Below are 16,643 nucleotides of genomic sequence, written 5' to 3' on the forward strand. Positions count from 1 at the left end.
CGGCACGCGGGGCGCGTGAGAACCAGGGGCCCGCGCTGCACGCTGGCACGTGCGCGCCGCGTGAGGCGCACGTTTCTGGGGCGGGGCTTCCGTGAGTCGAGTAGCTTGCAGTGAGCACCGGTCCTCCCAATGATCACTCTTCCCTTCTGACTTGAGCTCCCCACGGGACATCCCAGACGTTTCTGGTTCCACATTCACTTCTTGAAAAGACGCAAGGTAATCACTGTCAGACGGTCGGCATTTAACGTGTTGTTCGTTGGCTACCTGCGGACGGCAGATCAGAACCCCTCCCTGCAGGTGCCGGTAGCTTGAGTGAAAATTAAGAGCAATTAAGGAACGGAACCTCTCTCCGGCTCTTCTTCGTCGCCCGGATCTGGACACCGTGTCTTCCAACAACCGGCCCTCTCCGAGTCCCAAAACCACTGCCCTTACAGTCCAGCCTCCCACCTCGTTTCTGACTGCCCTCTCTCTCATTTCCAGACCATCCTGTCTCCTCTCCAGAATTAGTCCTTCCCCCTGAAACCACACCTGATTAGCACGATCAGTAACCTCCTGTAGTTCCCTTATTAAACCCAAACACGATGTAGGACCCCAGGGTGCCATCATCGAGGTACCCAGTTCTAAGTCAAGCTTCTCATTTGCACTTCATTGAACTTCCTGCCACAGTCCAGTTCATCTACTGCGACAAACAGGGCTTTCCCATCTCTATGCCTTTCCTTACGGCTCTTTCTCCAGACCTTGCCAGGGGCCAGCTTAAGAGGCCCAGTCCTGGTCCTTGGTAAGTTATGTAACATCTGTAAACTTCAATTTTTTTCATCCCATTATGTAAGCAATTAAAGGACTCAAATATGTGAAAAGATCTTTTCTTCTAGCACCCAGTTATTATGTGATTATCCAAGTATTCTGTGCTTTGCTCCTTCTAACCCCACTCCACCCCTACCCTTCTGAGCCTCCGCTATGAACTATTCACTGGGGAACCTACTATATGCTAGGTGCTGTGGAGAATATATTGGTTTTCATTTTTTTTGTTATCAAATGTATTGTATAATTACATGCAGACCAATGGAGAAATGCATCTTAAATCTATTAGGAAAGGTTTGTTTTCCTTGAAGAATGGACTTTTTTTTTTTCTTTCCAAATACTAAGTAAGCAAATGCTCTATTCACTTTACTCATGTTAGTTGCTAGAATGCTCAGTGTGTATCCCTATCTGGATGACTCAAGCATGCCCAAAGTTGTCCTGATCTTGGTCTTCCAGGCTTTCTCCTTTCCCTAATGCTGATTTGTATGTGTGTTTGTTTTGCCTTCTTTTTTTTTTTTAATTTTTTTTTAACGTTTATTTATTTTTGAGACAGAGAGAGACAGAGCATGAACGGGGGAGGGGCAGAGAGAGGGAGACACGGAACCTGAAACAGGCTCCAGGCTCTGAGCGGTCAGCACAGAGCCCAACGCGGGGCTCGAACTCACGGAGTGTGAGATCGTGACCTGAGCCGAAGTCGGCCGCTTAACCGACTGGGCCACCCAAGCACCCCGTGTGTTTGTTTTTCTATTTTACCATATGTTGTAAGCTATCTTGAGTCCATAATAGAGTTGTAATATAATAGACGGCTCTTGACTATTACTGAGGTTAGAAGAAATGTCTCCTAATCTAATGGATGGTGATCCCAGGCTTCCATTTCTGGTAATGGATTTACAGACCCTGCAGGGGATGAAATGAAAGGCTACAGGCCAACGTGAAGCAGTAGAATGATAACAATTAGCATTTATTGAGCGCTTACTTTGCCAGCCACTGTTTTCATCACTTTGCATGAATAAACTCATTTCATTTGTTCCTTACAACAGTCCCACAAGATGGAAAGCCAAGACGCCAGCATCCCAGAGCTCTAAAGGACACTTAGTCCCAAGAGTGAATTTACATAATTCAAAGTAGGACAAAAAGGACCAAAATATTTATGAGGTCATCTCACCAGTCAAAAGACTAAAGACACTGCACTATTAAATTAAACCCTCCTGGTCTAGATTAAAACGAGAGTGCAGACCTGCATTGTACCATGTGTTAGATGGGGCTTCTAAGAGATTTAAGACAATTTCTAACTTCAAAAGTTTATGGAAAAAAAGCACCTGAAAGGATCTGAGAACAGAATAAGAAAGTGTGTAATGTAGGAAAATACACGCAAACCATCACTGCAAAGGACTTCTTTTTTAATGTTTATTTTTGAGAGAGAGTGTGAGTGGGGGAGGGGCAGAGAGAGAGAGACACAATCTGAAGCACACTTCAGACTCTGAGCTGTCAGCACAGAGCCGGACACGGGTCTCAAGCTCACGAACCACGAGATCATGACCTGAGCCGAAGTCAGACACTCAACCGACTGAGCCACCCAGGCGCCCCTTCTGCAAAGGACTTCTCAGGTGGGGAACTAAAAGTGTCAGTGGGGGCAGACTTGAGTGTGGATAGGATTTCCAGAGACACAAGGAAAAAAGCAGGAAGTGTAAAAGGGTGCCACAGAATAGTTTGAAAAGAAGCCAAGTGTGAACAGAGGGTGTGGTAGGGACAAAGGACAGGTCTGCCCACGGATACCGGGCAGTAATGGAAAATAAGGAAATGGACCTAACTGTGGAAGGCCTTGAAGTTACAGTTTGACCTTTTTCCCAGGGACAATGAGAACTGTGGACTCTTCAGACAAGGTGATTGTTTAGTCAGGCATCGAGTTGGAGACAGGGAGACAAGGGCAATGGTGTTTACTCTCACAATCTGGGCCCAAACTCCTGAGGCCCCAGCAGCAGCAGTTAAGAACAGAGAGAGAAATCAACTCGTAAGCCATTTCAGATAAAACCTAGCCAACTGATTACCTGGGATAAGGTGGGCAATAATCACAGGGCACTTAGGGACTGCTCAGCACTTTGGATGCTTTAAAGGGATCTAAAGAAAGGTTTGTGTCTTCAAGAAGCTTACAACCTCATTGAATAACCTCAAGTATTATGGCCCGATGAGATGAGACTATTCTGGTCTAATTCTTGCCCAAAGTTATAGAGCTCATCACTGTTAATCAGAGAACGTTGGGAGGTAGGGAAAGTGTGGATCAGCACACAATCATGGATCCCAGCAGAAGCGCAAATGTTAAGGCCTAAGAGTGGCCAAAAGTGACAATTCTGCAAATGTCAAGTAGGAAAAAGACTAAGAAATAGGCACTGAATTTGTAGAGATCAGCTCTACAGGATCAGTGAGCATTAGGGCCAGAGGGCCGAAGCTTCATGAAGTCTGTAAACAAAAGAAAAATTTAAAAACTAGGGCAGCATTTTTTCTAAATAATGGAAAAATTAAACGTTAAGTGTCAGGACATTCTTGGTAAGGAAGACATAAAATACTACTAGGATTACTTAAGCACATTAGTAGAACCATGGTTTATACTTTGAGGAAAATACGCTACAGCAAAAAAAGGTTTAAGAGAAAAATCCGTCCTTATAAGATGAGGGACTGAATTTGCCTCAACGCTATTATCACCAAACCAGTGGGAGTGTTTTGTCCTGTTCTGAAGCCAGCTCCTTCTCTTCTGTGACTAGAGCCAGCATCTCTCTCTCTCTCTCTCTCTCTCTCTCTCTGTCTCTCTCACACACGCGCGCGCGCGCGCGCACACACACACACACACACACACACACACACACACACACAGGATTTCCTCTTAAGTAAAGGGGCTGATGTGGTCAGGAAACAGAAGGTTCACTGACCATTCAGGGAGCCAAGCCCTGCGGAACAGATAAAGTGAGCAAATACAAGGTGTCAGGTAGGAGGTCTATACTCTAAGTCTGGAGTCCTCCAGAATAGGGGATGGAACGTGTTGGCTTCTGAAAGTCATCCCCTTGTCTTGATCAGTCCTTTGAGCATCAAGGAAGGAAGGCAGGAAGGCTAACTTGAAATTGGCTTCTGGCCAGCTAGTAGAGGGGGGGGGGGACTCCCAAGACGTGTAGCGACAGGAAGTCACGCTGTGTGCTCTTACGCTGCCATCAACGAGAGCTCAGATATTACCCTTTCGCGTGAAGCTGCTGATGTCTGATGAGAGTTGAACTCTGACTGAAGGCTTTCCCACAGTCGTTACATTTGTACGGCTTCTCTCTCGTGTGAGTTCTCTGGTGAATGATGAGGGAGGAGCTCCGACCGAAGCCCTTCCCGCACTCTCCGCACTCATGGGGCTTTTCTCCGGTGTGGATCCTCTGGTGTTCGCTAAGGGACGAGCTTCTGCTGAACACCTTCCCGCAGCCGCTGCACGCGTAGGGGCTGTCCCCGGTGTGCGTCCTCTGGTGCTCAACGAGGGAGGAGATCCAGCTGAAAGCTCTCCCGCATTCGCGACACGCGTACGGGTTCTCGCCGGTGTGTATGCGCTGATGCTGAATTAAGGTTGACCGGTCGCCGAAGGCTTTCCCGCACTCGTTACATTTGTAAGGTCTTTCTTGGGTGTGAGTTCGCTGATGCTGACTGAGGTTAGTGCTTCGGCTAAAGGCTTTTCCGCACGCACCGCATTCATACGGTTTCTCTCCCGTGTGGATCCTCCGGTGTAGACTAAGGTGAGTACTCCGGCTGAAAGCCTTTCCACACTCACCGCATTCGTACGGCTTCTCTCCAGTGTGAGTTCTCTGATGTTCGAGAAGGTGTGTGCTTCGGCTGAAGGTTTTCCCACACTCGTGGCATTCAAAAGGCTTTTCTCCACCATGAGTTCTACTGTGGACCATAAGGTCTGACTGGTAACTGAAGGCTTTGCCACATTCATTGCATTTACAGGGTTTCTTCTGTGGGAAGAGTTTTTGGTGTCTAATTAAGTCTGAATTGTCTTCGAAGTGTTTCCTAGATATGGGGGATCTAGCTCCCTCTGGAGTTTTCTGCTGGGTATTAACTTCTGAGCTCGGGCTAAATTCACTAGATTCGGGACCTCTCTCCCTCGTGAAAATTTCCTTGCGGGTCACTGACACTTTTCTGATCGCTGTTTTCCCAAAAGAAGATGTCTTCCGTACGGGACATTTTGTCTGCCTTGACAACTGGCCCCCACTTTTACAGGCTTCTTCATTCGTACGACCTTGGGCAGTCTTCCCTCTGAGACCTTCCATTGCTGACCCTGAAAACTCTATTCTTCGGCAATAGCCTGAATGGTGTTGATGCTTTGGCTCAGTTCAAATCTCCCTATCTGAAAGACATTTAAAGTGCAAACGTCACCTGCCTCACCTGCCTCTAGTGTGGAGACCAAGGGAAAGAAGCCATCAGGGAAAAAAAAAAAAAAGACAGCAAATTTGCAATTCACACCTAGTGTCAGCTTTCTACGGGGAGAAAATAAAAAGGGACAGTTGAAGGGAAGTGAACAGGGGCAGAAGAGCTAGCAGGCCGAGATCCTATAATAGGCATGGTGAGCACAGAGACATCAAGAAACAGGGGGAGGGAGGCGGGTACTATGCTGAGCCCAAAAAATGGAAATGAGCAGGTAGACCAGCTGATGAGCGGAGAGCAGGGCTTTGAAAGGAAAATGAGCTGTTAGTTACTGTAGCCGATGAGTGGTAGTAAATGGGAAGGAGGGAAGGGGTGAGAACAGACTCAGTGTAGAAGAGACCCCCTCTGAAAAAGCAAAAAGTGCAGGATGACTCTATCAAGCGTGAATGCAATCATTTTCTTGGCCCTGAGAGACAACAGGATTTAAGTAACTACAGCACTGCCACCGCCACGGGTCCCCCAGCCCTCCCTCCAACCGGTTAGGTGTTCTGAGCAAGTCTACTACCCGAGACTATCCGAGTTCATCTCCACAGAGGTCATCTAGGCCAGCTCACATCTGACAAACAGAAAGCAGACTGGGTAGCTTCAGTCACCTGGCGAATTACAAGAGCTTAGACTAGACCTGACGTCTCCTAAGTATCACATTGGCGGTCTTTTCAATGATATCACTCACCTAGACAGGGATTTTCGGTCACTGAAGATCCAGCATCCACCGCTGTCCTCCCTCCGACCGAATGACCACGTGCAGTTCACATGCTGGGATTCCGGCTGATGGGAAATGATGTAACACAGGGCTAGTCAGAGCTCGGTCTTAATGCTTCGATGTACAAAAAAGACACTGCCAACTTTCAGAGGCTGTGGCAGGAGGGGCTGGCGAAAACGGCTGTGTGACAGGAGCTAAAACTGGGCTCCAAAAGGTTATACACATCCGCATCAGAATCCCTTCTAGAGCTTGTTGCTCGAGATATCTTGGCTTTGCCTCAGGCCTAGCAGGTATGATATGGGGCCCAGACATTTGTATTTAGTAAGTTCTTCTAACTTAACAAGTAGAACTGTCCCCAAAGAACCTTAGAAACCTACTCTAAGTGGCCTGAGAAATGTGCTGGCTGAAACCAGCCTCCCCCCCTCCCGACATTCCTCACGTAGGAGGGTCTAGAACATAAGCTCGGCTTCCCACAGACTTCCTGCTGCCGGCAGGGCCGGCACTTCCCAAGGATCTCAAGGCTCCCAGGTACTAGGCGGCTAGCTTCTCAGACGCGCCTGTTAAACAGCCGGCACCCCACAGACTGCCTGGCACCAAGTGGTCTATTTACCCCCCGCCGACAGGGCTGTGCTTACACTGGCTCGTAAGGGAAGAGCGGCAAGGCCCTCTCCCGGGACGCTAACCCGTGCCGAGTGACCGGCGGAGCACCCCGGCTGCCACAACCTTCCTGCTGGGAAAATGGGAGAATGTGGGAATCTGCGCCTTTTCTTCTCCCCCATCTCTGGGCTCCCAAGTTTCCCCACTGAAGCTTTTTCTTTAAGCCATTCTCTCGTGGACTCATCTGGAGCCCCTGTGCTTGACAACAGGCTGCAAACCGTGTAACGGTCCCCCTAATGCTTCTGCTCACACATCTGCCGGGTTAGGAGATGATCTGGTTTCACAGGTATTTCCTTTCTCGTAGACCAGGAACCTCCCAGATGTGAAGGTGAATGGAGGACATCCACCAAGAAGTCATGCAGTGTGATGATGCCGTCTGTATCCAAGAGGGCTGCTGTCCGTATCCAGGGTGATGCCGTCTGTATCCAGCTTTGCCAAAAACCTGCCTTTCAGCTGGAAACAGGGAACACGGAAGCCCTACCACCAGGCTGAATAAGAGACTAACTTTTTTTGATCCTTGCGGCACAAATCCAGTTGCACACCTGATGCCTCCTCCCTTAACCGGACTTTGCCCCCCTTTGCGGCCCAGACCCTTTAGCTACTCTAGCATTACTTTGTTGGCGGTTGGTTCACTGCTACTTCTCTCTCTTATTACAGTAATCCTCCTCGGGAAAGTTTGGGGAATCGGTGAGCGTTTTTTGTTTTTTTCTTTTTCACTGTCCCGTTGACTGGATAGTGCTATTGGAATTTAGTGCAGGTCAGGGATAATGGGCATTCCTGCAAAACAAAAAATGTTCCCGATCCTGTGAGACTTTCAAAAAAGTTGTTAATAGTTACCTAACGCTGCTTTACATACAGATACAAAATATGTTGCGCAGCTTTGATATATATTGGAAAATTAAGGAAATACACTTCTTTTTCTTTGGATATTAGGAAGTGTTCACCATTCCAGGAAACTCCAACCACTCACGGTATTGAATTCACAGACGTGACATTGGTTTACCGGGCTGTATTTGTAGCTGTTGTCTTCACAGTGATTCTATAGATGCTGCCACCTACTTCATCCAGCCTTTAAGTGCTGCAATAGTACTATCCTAATAAGTTACTTTCCTTTATGTCATAGGTAACGTGTTGATATTCCGGAAGTTACATCTACAGGTCATTACTATTGTTTGTAAGTTTTACTTCAGGATGATGAAGGGGACGGCAGGTCTGAAAGGAGGAGAAATACTTCTCTAGCGAAATGGAACGAAAATGGTAACAGTTGCACGTGCGTGTCACAGCAGGTAAATCCCAAAGCCTCTAAAGCCAAGTCCTCGTCCCCAGCAGAAGCCCTTAGACATATGAGAGCACCCGCACGGCCACAAAGGTGATGTGGAAATGGGACTTCTGTCCGTAGTGGAATGTGACCACGTTATTACATATTGTAGTCCATCCTGGAGAAGAGACACTGTTGAGAAAATGTTTAGGTTTGGGGGGATTTGTTTAAGGTTTTCCCCTCAACCAGGAAGATCTGAAATTTGAAGATCTTTAAAAATTTTCTTAGAACCATGCAAACATAGGCTATCTAAAGTAAACAGAGTATCCTGAACAGAGAAAGAACTAGGACAGAATTCAAAGGAGATGGCCAGTTTGAGGTCAAGTGTCTCCCTCACACTCACTAATGCCTTGGCGGTTGGTACAAGGAGCCAGTGTTATATCAGGGCATCTAGAAATCAATTCATTTGTTCCGGTTGTACAAGTGTCGCCAAATGTAGTTGTTTTGGCATTTCAAATAAGCTCACTGCATGTGTAACTGTACCATGCATTTTACGTTTGTATATGTGGCATGTGTGACCGATACATAGAAACCCCACTGGGGAACGTTTCTACATTAAAAAAAGGAATTTGGGGGCACCTGGGTGGCTCAGTCGGTTAAGCGTCCGACTTCGGCTCAGGTCATGATCTCGCGGTCCGTGAGTTCAACCCCTGTGTCGGGCTCTGGGCTGACGGCTCAGAGTCCGGAGCCTGTTTCAGATTCTGTGTCTCCCTCTCTCTCTGCCCCTCCCCCGTTCATGCTCTGTCTCTCCCTGTCTCAAAAATAAATAAACATTAAAAAAAGGAATTTGGAGCGCCTGGGTGGCTCAGTTGGTTAAACATCTGGCTTCGGCTCAGGTCACGATCTCGCGGCTTGTGAGTTCAAGCCCTGCGTCGGGCTCTATGCTGACAGCTCAGAGTCTGGAGCCTGCTTTGGATTCTGTGTCTCCCTCTGTCTCTGCACCTCCCCCTACTTGCGCACGCGCTCTCTCTCTCAAAACTAAGACATTTAAAAACATTTTTTAAAAAAAGGAACTTGGGGCGCCTGAGTGGCTTGGTCGGTTAAGCGTCTGACTTCGGCTCAGGTCATGATCTCACAGTCCATGAGTTCGAGCCCCGCGTCGGGCTCTGTGCTGACAGCTCAGAGCCTGGAGCCTATTTCAGATTCTTTGTCTCCCTCTCTCTCTGCACCTCCCCTGTTCATGCTCTGTCTCTCTCTGTCTCAAAAATAAACGTTAAAAAAAATTTTTTTTAAATAAATAAATAAAATAAAATAAATTAAAAAAGGAACTTAACTTGGAAACTCTTGAGGTCTTTTGTGTCTGCTTATTGTGAGCATTTTTATGAATGTTGACTCATTTATGCCTCCCATCAGTGAGAGGGCTGCTATGATTATTCCCACAATACAACACAGGAAGAATTTGAGGTACAGAGAGGTTAAGTAATTGGCCCAAGGCCAAGTGATAAATGCTAGACTCAGACTCACTAAGGAGGAATGCCTCAGTTGCACTTTTTACTCCTGTGGCCCCTAAAAGGCCAAGAAACTAACCTCCACAGATACCAGGATACCAGCATGACCTTGACCGCAGAGCACCATGGAGGTTTAGAGAGTGCCTGCCTCTAAAAGGTGATCACCCTGAGAGGCTGCAGTAAGTCCCAAGCACGCTCAAGCCCTAACCCTGCAGCCTGAGGATCAAATCCGCCGGCGCACAGTGCAGGTGGCATCCTTGGCAGGAATCGGCAAAATACCAGATGGAAGCCCTGTGGTGTAAGCATTCACCAGGTAATCTGGAATTTGGTCACAGCTCTGTTGGTAGCTATATAAAAACCTGGGGAAAACCACCAATCTGGTTTTATGTCTCTCCATATGTCAAATGAAGATGTTAGACTTGATTTTGGTCCAAAGGTCTCGGATTCCTGGAGTTTAATTTTAGGTCCCAAACGCTAAGGGACACTGTCTGCCTAGACTAAGGGGATGAGACTAGAATGAACCTTGTCTTTTTCAAAGCACCAGAGAAATGTGAGAGCCTAAGGTCCATGTGTCAGATGAAACCATTCAAGAAACAGGCCAAGAGGCTGTGTTCTTCAATCACCTGAGGACGAAACAGAGCAAAGGAGTGGAGAGCGAGACATTAAGGACGGTCGGCAGGCAAACAATGGCGAGTCCCATCCGGGGCAAAATTGGGCAGAGTCACCTGAAGGAAGTTCTTGAAAAGAGAAATAAATGTATCCCCTGCTTGGTGAGGTGACAGACGTTCAGAAAAGAATCCTTCCCTTACATGGGCTGTAGCTCTTCTAGTAGGACAGACAGCTGCCTTTCCCTCTTCTACTTCCTCCTGGCTTTCTGTTTGTCCAAAAGCAAAGCTGGCAGAGGTCTTCTCCTGGGCAGCCAGAACCACTGGTCTAGCAATGACCACCTCTGGCTAGCTGAACACAACCTTAAGGGTTACGAGGTAAAACAAATGCCTAAAAGCAATCCTTCCTCCTCCCAGAGACAGAAACAGGACAATACACACGGATGTCTGACCTTAAGTCCCTAATTCTTTAATGACCAAAGGTAAAGGAGGTGGATCTGGGCCAAGCCTAGACTCTTCCTAAACTCTCTAGGTGAATGGAGGCATATAATCCAGCCTCTCTGTCAATTTCCTCACACGAGGGTGTGAGCGACGGCAGTCTCTTACTTCCTCCTGGGGATCAATACAGAAGGCAGCTGCCACGTTTCTCCACCATCACAGGGCTGTGCATCCCTGGGCGGGTCACTCGCCTTCCTGAAAATCTGGTCCCACACTGTAAAACGGTGTAACTACTACCTGCTTTTCTCACAAAGCTTCTGTTAATGTTACAAGTTAAAAGGTAGCAAAGCATTTATAATAAGGAATATCAGACACAACATAAGGAGACATACCTCAAATGAAGTAATTTTAAAATTGTGCTGGTGCACACTTAAGGGAAGTTGCTCTCAGGGGCACCTGGGTGGCTCAGTCGGTTGAGCATCCAACTTCGGCTCGGGTCACGATCTCGCGGTTCGTGAGTTCAAGCTCCACGTCGGGCTCTGTGCTGACGGCTCGGAGCCTGGAGCCTGTTTCGGATTCTGTGTCCCCCTCTTTCTCCACCCCACCCCTGCTTGTGCTCTGTCCCTCTCTTTCCAAATGAATAAACATTAAAAAATAAATAAAAAAGGGAAGTTGCTCTCAGAGAACTGGTGAGGTCCCCTCCAGCGGCTGCTGCTCTAGAGCCTGGACAGATCCCGGCTTTGGAGGATGCACACCAAGGCATGACTGGGCTGTGTGACCCAAGTCTCAGGGAGGAACCCCCAGATTTCAGAGAGGGCAGGTCATTGGATCTCCCCAAGGTTAGGGCCATGCCCTTACCCAGATTTCCCTCCAAGGGATTTCGCGACCATAGTGTGGGAAGTCGCCTTTCCCTTTCTCCTTCCTCCTTCCTTCCTCATCCTCTCCTTTTCTCCTTTTTTTCTCCTTTCCTCCTTCCTTCCTCATCCTCTCCTTTTCTGGATCACCTCCCTGCTTCATGGATCCTGCATCCCTTCCAAATCCTTTTCTCAAGCAGAGCAGTCACAAGCGCCCCAATCTTCCCAGCGCTGGCCACCTCCTGTTACCCTAACCATCCGAAATTCTTCTGCCCATGCCACTTCTTCTTAGAATCAACTTGGAATCCAGCAAGAAGGCTCGCTTAGCTCTGCTCCCTTCAGTGTTAAAAATGTATGTCATTCGGAAGGAAGCCGGTTCGGAAGGTTCTGGAACAGCTCTTCTCCAGGTGCTCTGTTTTGTAGTATTTCAGCTGGACCGCTTGCTGGAGTCTTTGCCAGCGCGCAAAGGAATCGGCACGAGGGTCCGGGCAGCCTCAGTTCAACCCTAGAACGGGGGCGAAGTCCTGAGACCGACTGCAAGATGGTCTTCAGGCAACAGCGTTCGGGAAAATCGGCTCAAAATAATAGCAGATCACACGATTCGATGCACAGAATTTGTCAATACCTCCACCAATTAGTAAACTACCATATTCAAGTACCCACCGTCACCATCGGAACCACAAAATGGGGACTACTACTCACAAGATCTGTAACGTCATGGAAGGTGCTTCATCTCTGTGCCTCAGTTTCCTCATCTGCAACATGGGAGCAAGAACAGTGCATGTCGCGGGGTTAATGCGAGGATAAGAGGAGTCGGTCCAGGTGGAAAAACGCTTGGACCAGTGACCGGCACACGGCAAGCACCGGGGACAACCCGGTCGCCCGGCTGAGCCCAGAGGGGAGCGGAACGCAACTCGGGTCGTGAGCTGGTGGCGGGGACGCACCCCGAGACCACCCCCCCACCCCCCCCCCCCCGCCGACCGCGCAGCCCCAGGACCAGCCTGCCCCCCACCCCCACCCCGGCCCCCCGCAGCCAGCGTCCCCGCCCCCGCGGCCACACCACCCGTGCTCTCCGCGACACCGCTTCCCGGAGCCTCCAGGCCCGGCCCCGGGCCCCGCGCGCGGCACTCACCGGCCGCCTCCGGCCGCGCGCCGGGACACACCCGGGGCCGGGCCCGCGCGGTGACGGAACCGGAGTGCGCGCGGCGCTCGAGGAAGCCGGAAGGGTTAGCGGGGAGCCCTCGCGTCGGCTCCCACGCTCCCCGGTTTGCGGGGTAGCGGCGCCTCGGCGCTCGCGCTCCGGGTGGAGCCCGGCTGCGCGGACGCGGCCTCACCCTGCGCTGACGAGCCGCCGCCGGACGGAGCGGGCGGGGCGCGCGGGCGGCGCGGGCGGCTCTGCGCCTGCGCCCCAGCGCTCGGCCCCTCCCGTCGGGCGCGAGGCTGAGGGAGGCGTCGGGGGCCTTGAGCGCCTCTGTGCCTTCCACACGGCGCAGCGCAGACCAGGGGTGCCCGGTGTTACCCAGCGCACCCGGACCACCGGGCAGGACGCAGATCCCCAGGCTTCGCGCTCCAAGGTGTCCCCCTGGGTCCGAGGAGGGGCGCCGGGACGCGGCATTTCCGGTGCGCGTCGCTGGTTCTCCCGATGCCGGCGTCCCCGACCCGCCCCGGACAGACAGGCTTCCTCGCCCAGCCTGGACGCCAGACCCCACCGGGAGCCGGGGAGATGGGTGAAATCAGGACCCTACCCTGGTTTTTCTCAGATAAAAACCCAGCTTTTATCATGCACGAAATAATTTTTTAGTCTCTGTGTTCATTTTCCCCCTAAATTATTTGTCAGAACCTCAATGTTGGAAGATGCATTCGAATTCATCTAAACCATGAGTACACTACCCAGTCAAGCCCAGTGAAACCCTTACATGATAAATATAACATTTTCTTTGTCTTCTTGAAATTTCAAAAAGAAGTAAAACCACATACGCAATTTAACACCACCAATACGATGCCGTAATTATGAGATGAAGAAATAAAAGGAAAGTAATGCATAACAAAGTAATATGTGTTTCGTTTTGTAAATGCTTGGGCATGACTGCATAATGAGGCTGTCAAATGCTTGCACCTAAAAACAATGAACAAATTTGGCTTAGAGAAGGAAGACAATATTGAATTGAATATTGTCTATACTTTTCTTTGCATTTAATATGTTCAAACAAGGGCTAAATGTAGATAAAATCACCATGAATATACAGCTACGATGCAGACCAGGGAGAATGTCTCATCCTCTTGCATTGGCAACCCAAATACCATGAGTAGCATTGTATCAATGAATCACTCATGGTATATATCCGAGCAAAATAAAGTCTTCTTTTATCTTAGTACATCTGGCATCTGGAAGTTGCCTCCTTGGAAAATTCAGGCTTTGTTAAAAACATGCAAAAGGTATATCATGTTTATTTTAAAATGCACTTAGGTTTATGTTCACGTACAGGAAGGTACAATTTTTTATTGTGTGGGACTGCTTTTGGTATAGTGCATAATATCTGGTATGTCTGGTCCCTGTCCACACAATGCCATTGTACCCTTTAATCATAGAGCCAACTAGAAACTCCCAGCCCATTTCCAAAATGACTTCCGGGAGATTGTACTGCCCCTGGCGAGAACTATAGATTTAGCCCCCACCACTTTTTCAATGACTGAATCCTTTCTCTAACACCCCACCGGAAAACTATCCAGGCTGTGCTTGAACACATCAAACAAGGCATGACATGCCGCTTGTCAAGGGAGCGTAACTCTGTGTACAGTTGGTAGAGTTGGATATAGGCAGCATGTTCGCCCTGTCCCCCAAGGAGTCTCCCCAAGGAGCCGGGGTTGGTGAGATGAAAGAGTCCTTTCTCAATAGTGGAACAAATAATAATAAATCTTCCTGGTTATGACTGTGCAAAAGAATGAAACTGGACCACTCTCTCACACCATGCATAAAATTTAACTCAAACGGAGTAAAGACGTGACTGCAGGACCTGAAGTCATACAACTCCTAGAAGAAGGCATAGGCAGTAAGCTACTTGACACAGGTCTTAGCAATGATTTTTTGGATCTGACACCAAAAGCAAAAGCAACAAAAGCAAGAGTAAACAAGTGGCTCTACATTAAACTAACACGCTTCTACACAGCAAAGGAAACCACCAACAAAATGAGAAGACAACCTACTAAATGGGAGGAAAAAATTGCGAATCATTTAAGTAGTAAGAGGCTGTTACCCAAAATATATGACGGATTCGTGCAACTCAAGAGGAAAAAAAGAACAAAAACCACATGCAAATAAGCAACAACAACAACAACAAACAAGCCAAACACCCCAACTAAAACATGGGCAGAAGATCTGAATAGGCATTTTTCCAAAGGCATTTTCCTGTTTCCAAAGAAACAGGTACATGAAAAGATGCTCAACATCACTCATCATCAGGGAAATGCAAATCTAAACCACAATGAGATTATCACCTTACATCCGTTAGAATGGCTAGTACCAAAAAATGAAAAGAAATAACAAATGTTAGTAAGGATGTGAAGGAAAGCAAACCCTCACGTACTGTTGATGGGAATGTAAATTGGTGTATCCACTGTGGAAAACAGTATGGAGGCTCCTCAAAAAGTTAAAAATAGAACTACTTTATGATTCAGCAGTTCCCCTGCTGAATATTGATCTGAAGAAGAGGAAAACACTAACTTGAAATGTGTGTGTGTGTGTGTCTTATATGTCACTAATTTCTGATGATGCTTCCCACCAGATCACTTTCCTTCTCTCACATTTTGAATTCTGTATATAGATTGATGTGCTCCCCTTTCCTACCATTCTTGTCCCAACGTACCTTGTCTCCTTTCCCATCCCTGAGTTCTATCAAATGCAAAGACATGTTTCAGAGTGTAAGAGCCATATATATCTGTGAACATATTTAATTTCATGACATCCCTTCATCTTCACCAGTTTCTTTTCACTCAGCACAAAAGGCATGAATCTTTAACATTTTCTTCAGGTTGAGAAAATAGTCTAGAGCCCAAGGAGTCTATTGAAAACCAAGATGTTTTTGAAGAAGATTTAGCCTTGGGGGCAATAATGGAAAGACCCACAAGAGATAGTCATACAAAGTTTGCAAAACCATTTCTTACTACCCAACAAAAAATTCCTATAGGAGGGAGAGACCATATAAATGTGATAAGACTGAAGATATATTCAAGCAGAAAGCAAGACCTCGTCAAATATACAGCGTTGAGAAGCCATGCAAATCTAAGGAATGTGGGAAATTGTTCAGTTATGATTATTTTCTTAATAGTCATCTAAAGACTCATCATTCATCATCTCATTTTAGAGAGAAATCTTCTGGGGCGCCTGGGTGGCGCAGTCGGTTAAGCGTCCGACTTCAGCCAGGTCACGATCTCGCGGTCCGTGAGTTCGAGCCCCGCGTCAGGCTCTGGGCTGATGGCTCGGAGCCTGGAGCCTGCTTCCGATTCTGTGTCTCCCTCTCTCTCTGCCCCTCCCCTGTTCATGCTCTGTCTCTCTCTGTCCCAAAAATAAATAAACGTTGAAAAAAAAAAAAAGAGAGAAATCTTCTGAATGTAATAGTCAGAAAGTCTTCAGTGACAATCTAACCTTTACTCAGCATCAGAAAATCCGCAGTGGAGAGAAATCCTTTAAATGCAATGATTGGGTAAAAACTTTCAGCTAGAATTCTTCTCTTATTAAACATCAGAGAACTCATACTGGTGAGAAATCATATGAGTATGAAAAGTCCTTCAGCCCTGGCTCATTAAACACTTATTAAACAGAATACACACTGAAGAGAAACGCTGTGAGTGTAATGAATCTGAGAAAGCCTTTTAAAACCAGTCAGTTCTGATTCAGCATTGGCAAATACACCCGGGAGAAAAACCCTACGGGTGTGATGAGTGTGAGAGAGCCAAGCGCCAGAGTTCACACCTTGCCTTACATCAAGTAATCCACCCTGGAAAGAACCTTTATGAACATAATGGGGGAAGGCTTTTAGCCAGAGCTCAAATCTTGCCAAACATCAGAAAAAAAAAAAAAAAAAAACACTGGAGAGAGACCCTATGAATGTACCCAGTGTGGGAAAGCCATTGGCCGGAGTTCAAATCTTACCACACATCAGACAACTCATCCTGGAAAGAAGCCTTACGAATGTGGTGAATGTAGCAAAACCTTTACCCAGAGCACAAGTCTCATCAAACATCAAAAGACCACACACTCCGGAAAGACCCTATGGACATAGTCAGTCTGAGAAAGCCTTCAGCCAGAGTTAAATTCCTTTAAGCATCCGATAACTCACACTACCTAGAAATTCTGTGAATGTGATGAATATA

The 16,643-nt window shown here is 47.7% G+C and overlaps 1 protein-coding gene across 5 annotated transcripts; it reads right to left on the reverse strand.

Annotated features, from left to right (window-relative positions):
• Positions 1-2,295: 2,295 nt before the first annotated feature.
• Positions 2,296-12,631, reverse strand: ZNF391 (zinc finger protein 391). 5 transcript variants are annotated; one of them, XM_040460367.1, is made up of 5 exons: positions 12,406-12,631; positions 11,976-12,028; positions 6,564-6,680; positions 5,924-6,018; positions 2,296-5,173 (listed from the first exon to the last, which is right to left on the reverse strand). In XM_040460367.1, exon 5 carries the CDS (start codon positions 5,094-5,096, stop codon positions 4,020-4,022), a length of 1,077 nt encoding a protein of 358 aa, XP_040316301.1. In that variant the 5' UTR covers positions 5,097-5,173; positions 5,924-6,018; positions 6,564-6,680; positions 11,976-12,028; positions 12,406-12,631; the 3' UTR covers positions 2,296-4,019. The 5 variants fall into 5 exon arrangements, with proteins under 5 accessions (XP_040316301.1, XP_040316303.1, XP_040316305.1 ...); XM_040460369.1 differs by having other exon boundaries at positions 6,564-6,683; XM_040460371.1 differs by lacking the exons at positions 11,976-12,028; positions 12,406-12,631 and adding an exon at positions 10,812-10,911 and having other exon boundaries at positions 6,564-6,683.
• Positions 12,632-16,643: the final 4,012 nt, after the last annotated feature.

Source organism: Herpailurus yagouaroundi, unplaced genomic scaffold (assembly GCF_014898765.1).
Source record: "Herpailurus yagouaroundi ecotype Mexico unplaced genomic scaffold, PumYag 250, whole genome shotgun sequence".
Classification (NCBI taxonomy): domain Eukaryota; kingdom Metazoa; phylum Chordata; class Mammalia; order Carnivora; family Felidae; genus Herpailurus; species Herpailurus yagouaroundi.

Excerpts from the sequence above, each read along its gene's own strand:
- ZNF391 (XM_040460367.1), bottom strand. The coding sequence starts at position 5,096 with ATGGAAGGTCTCAGAGGGAAGACTGCCCAAGGTCGTACGAATGAAGAA.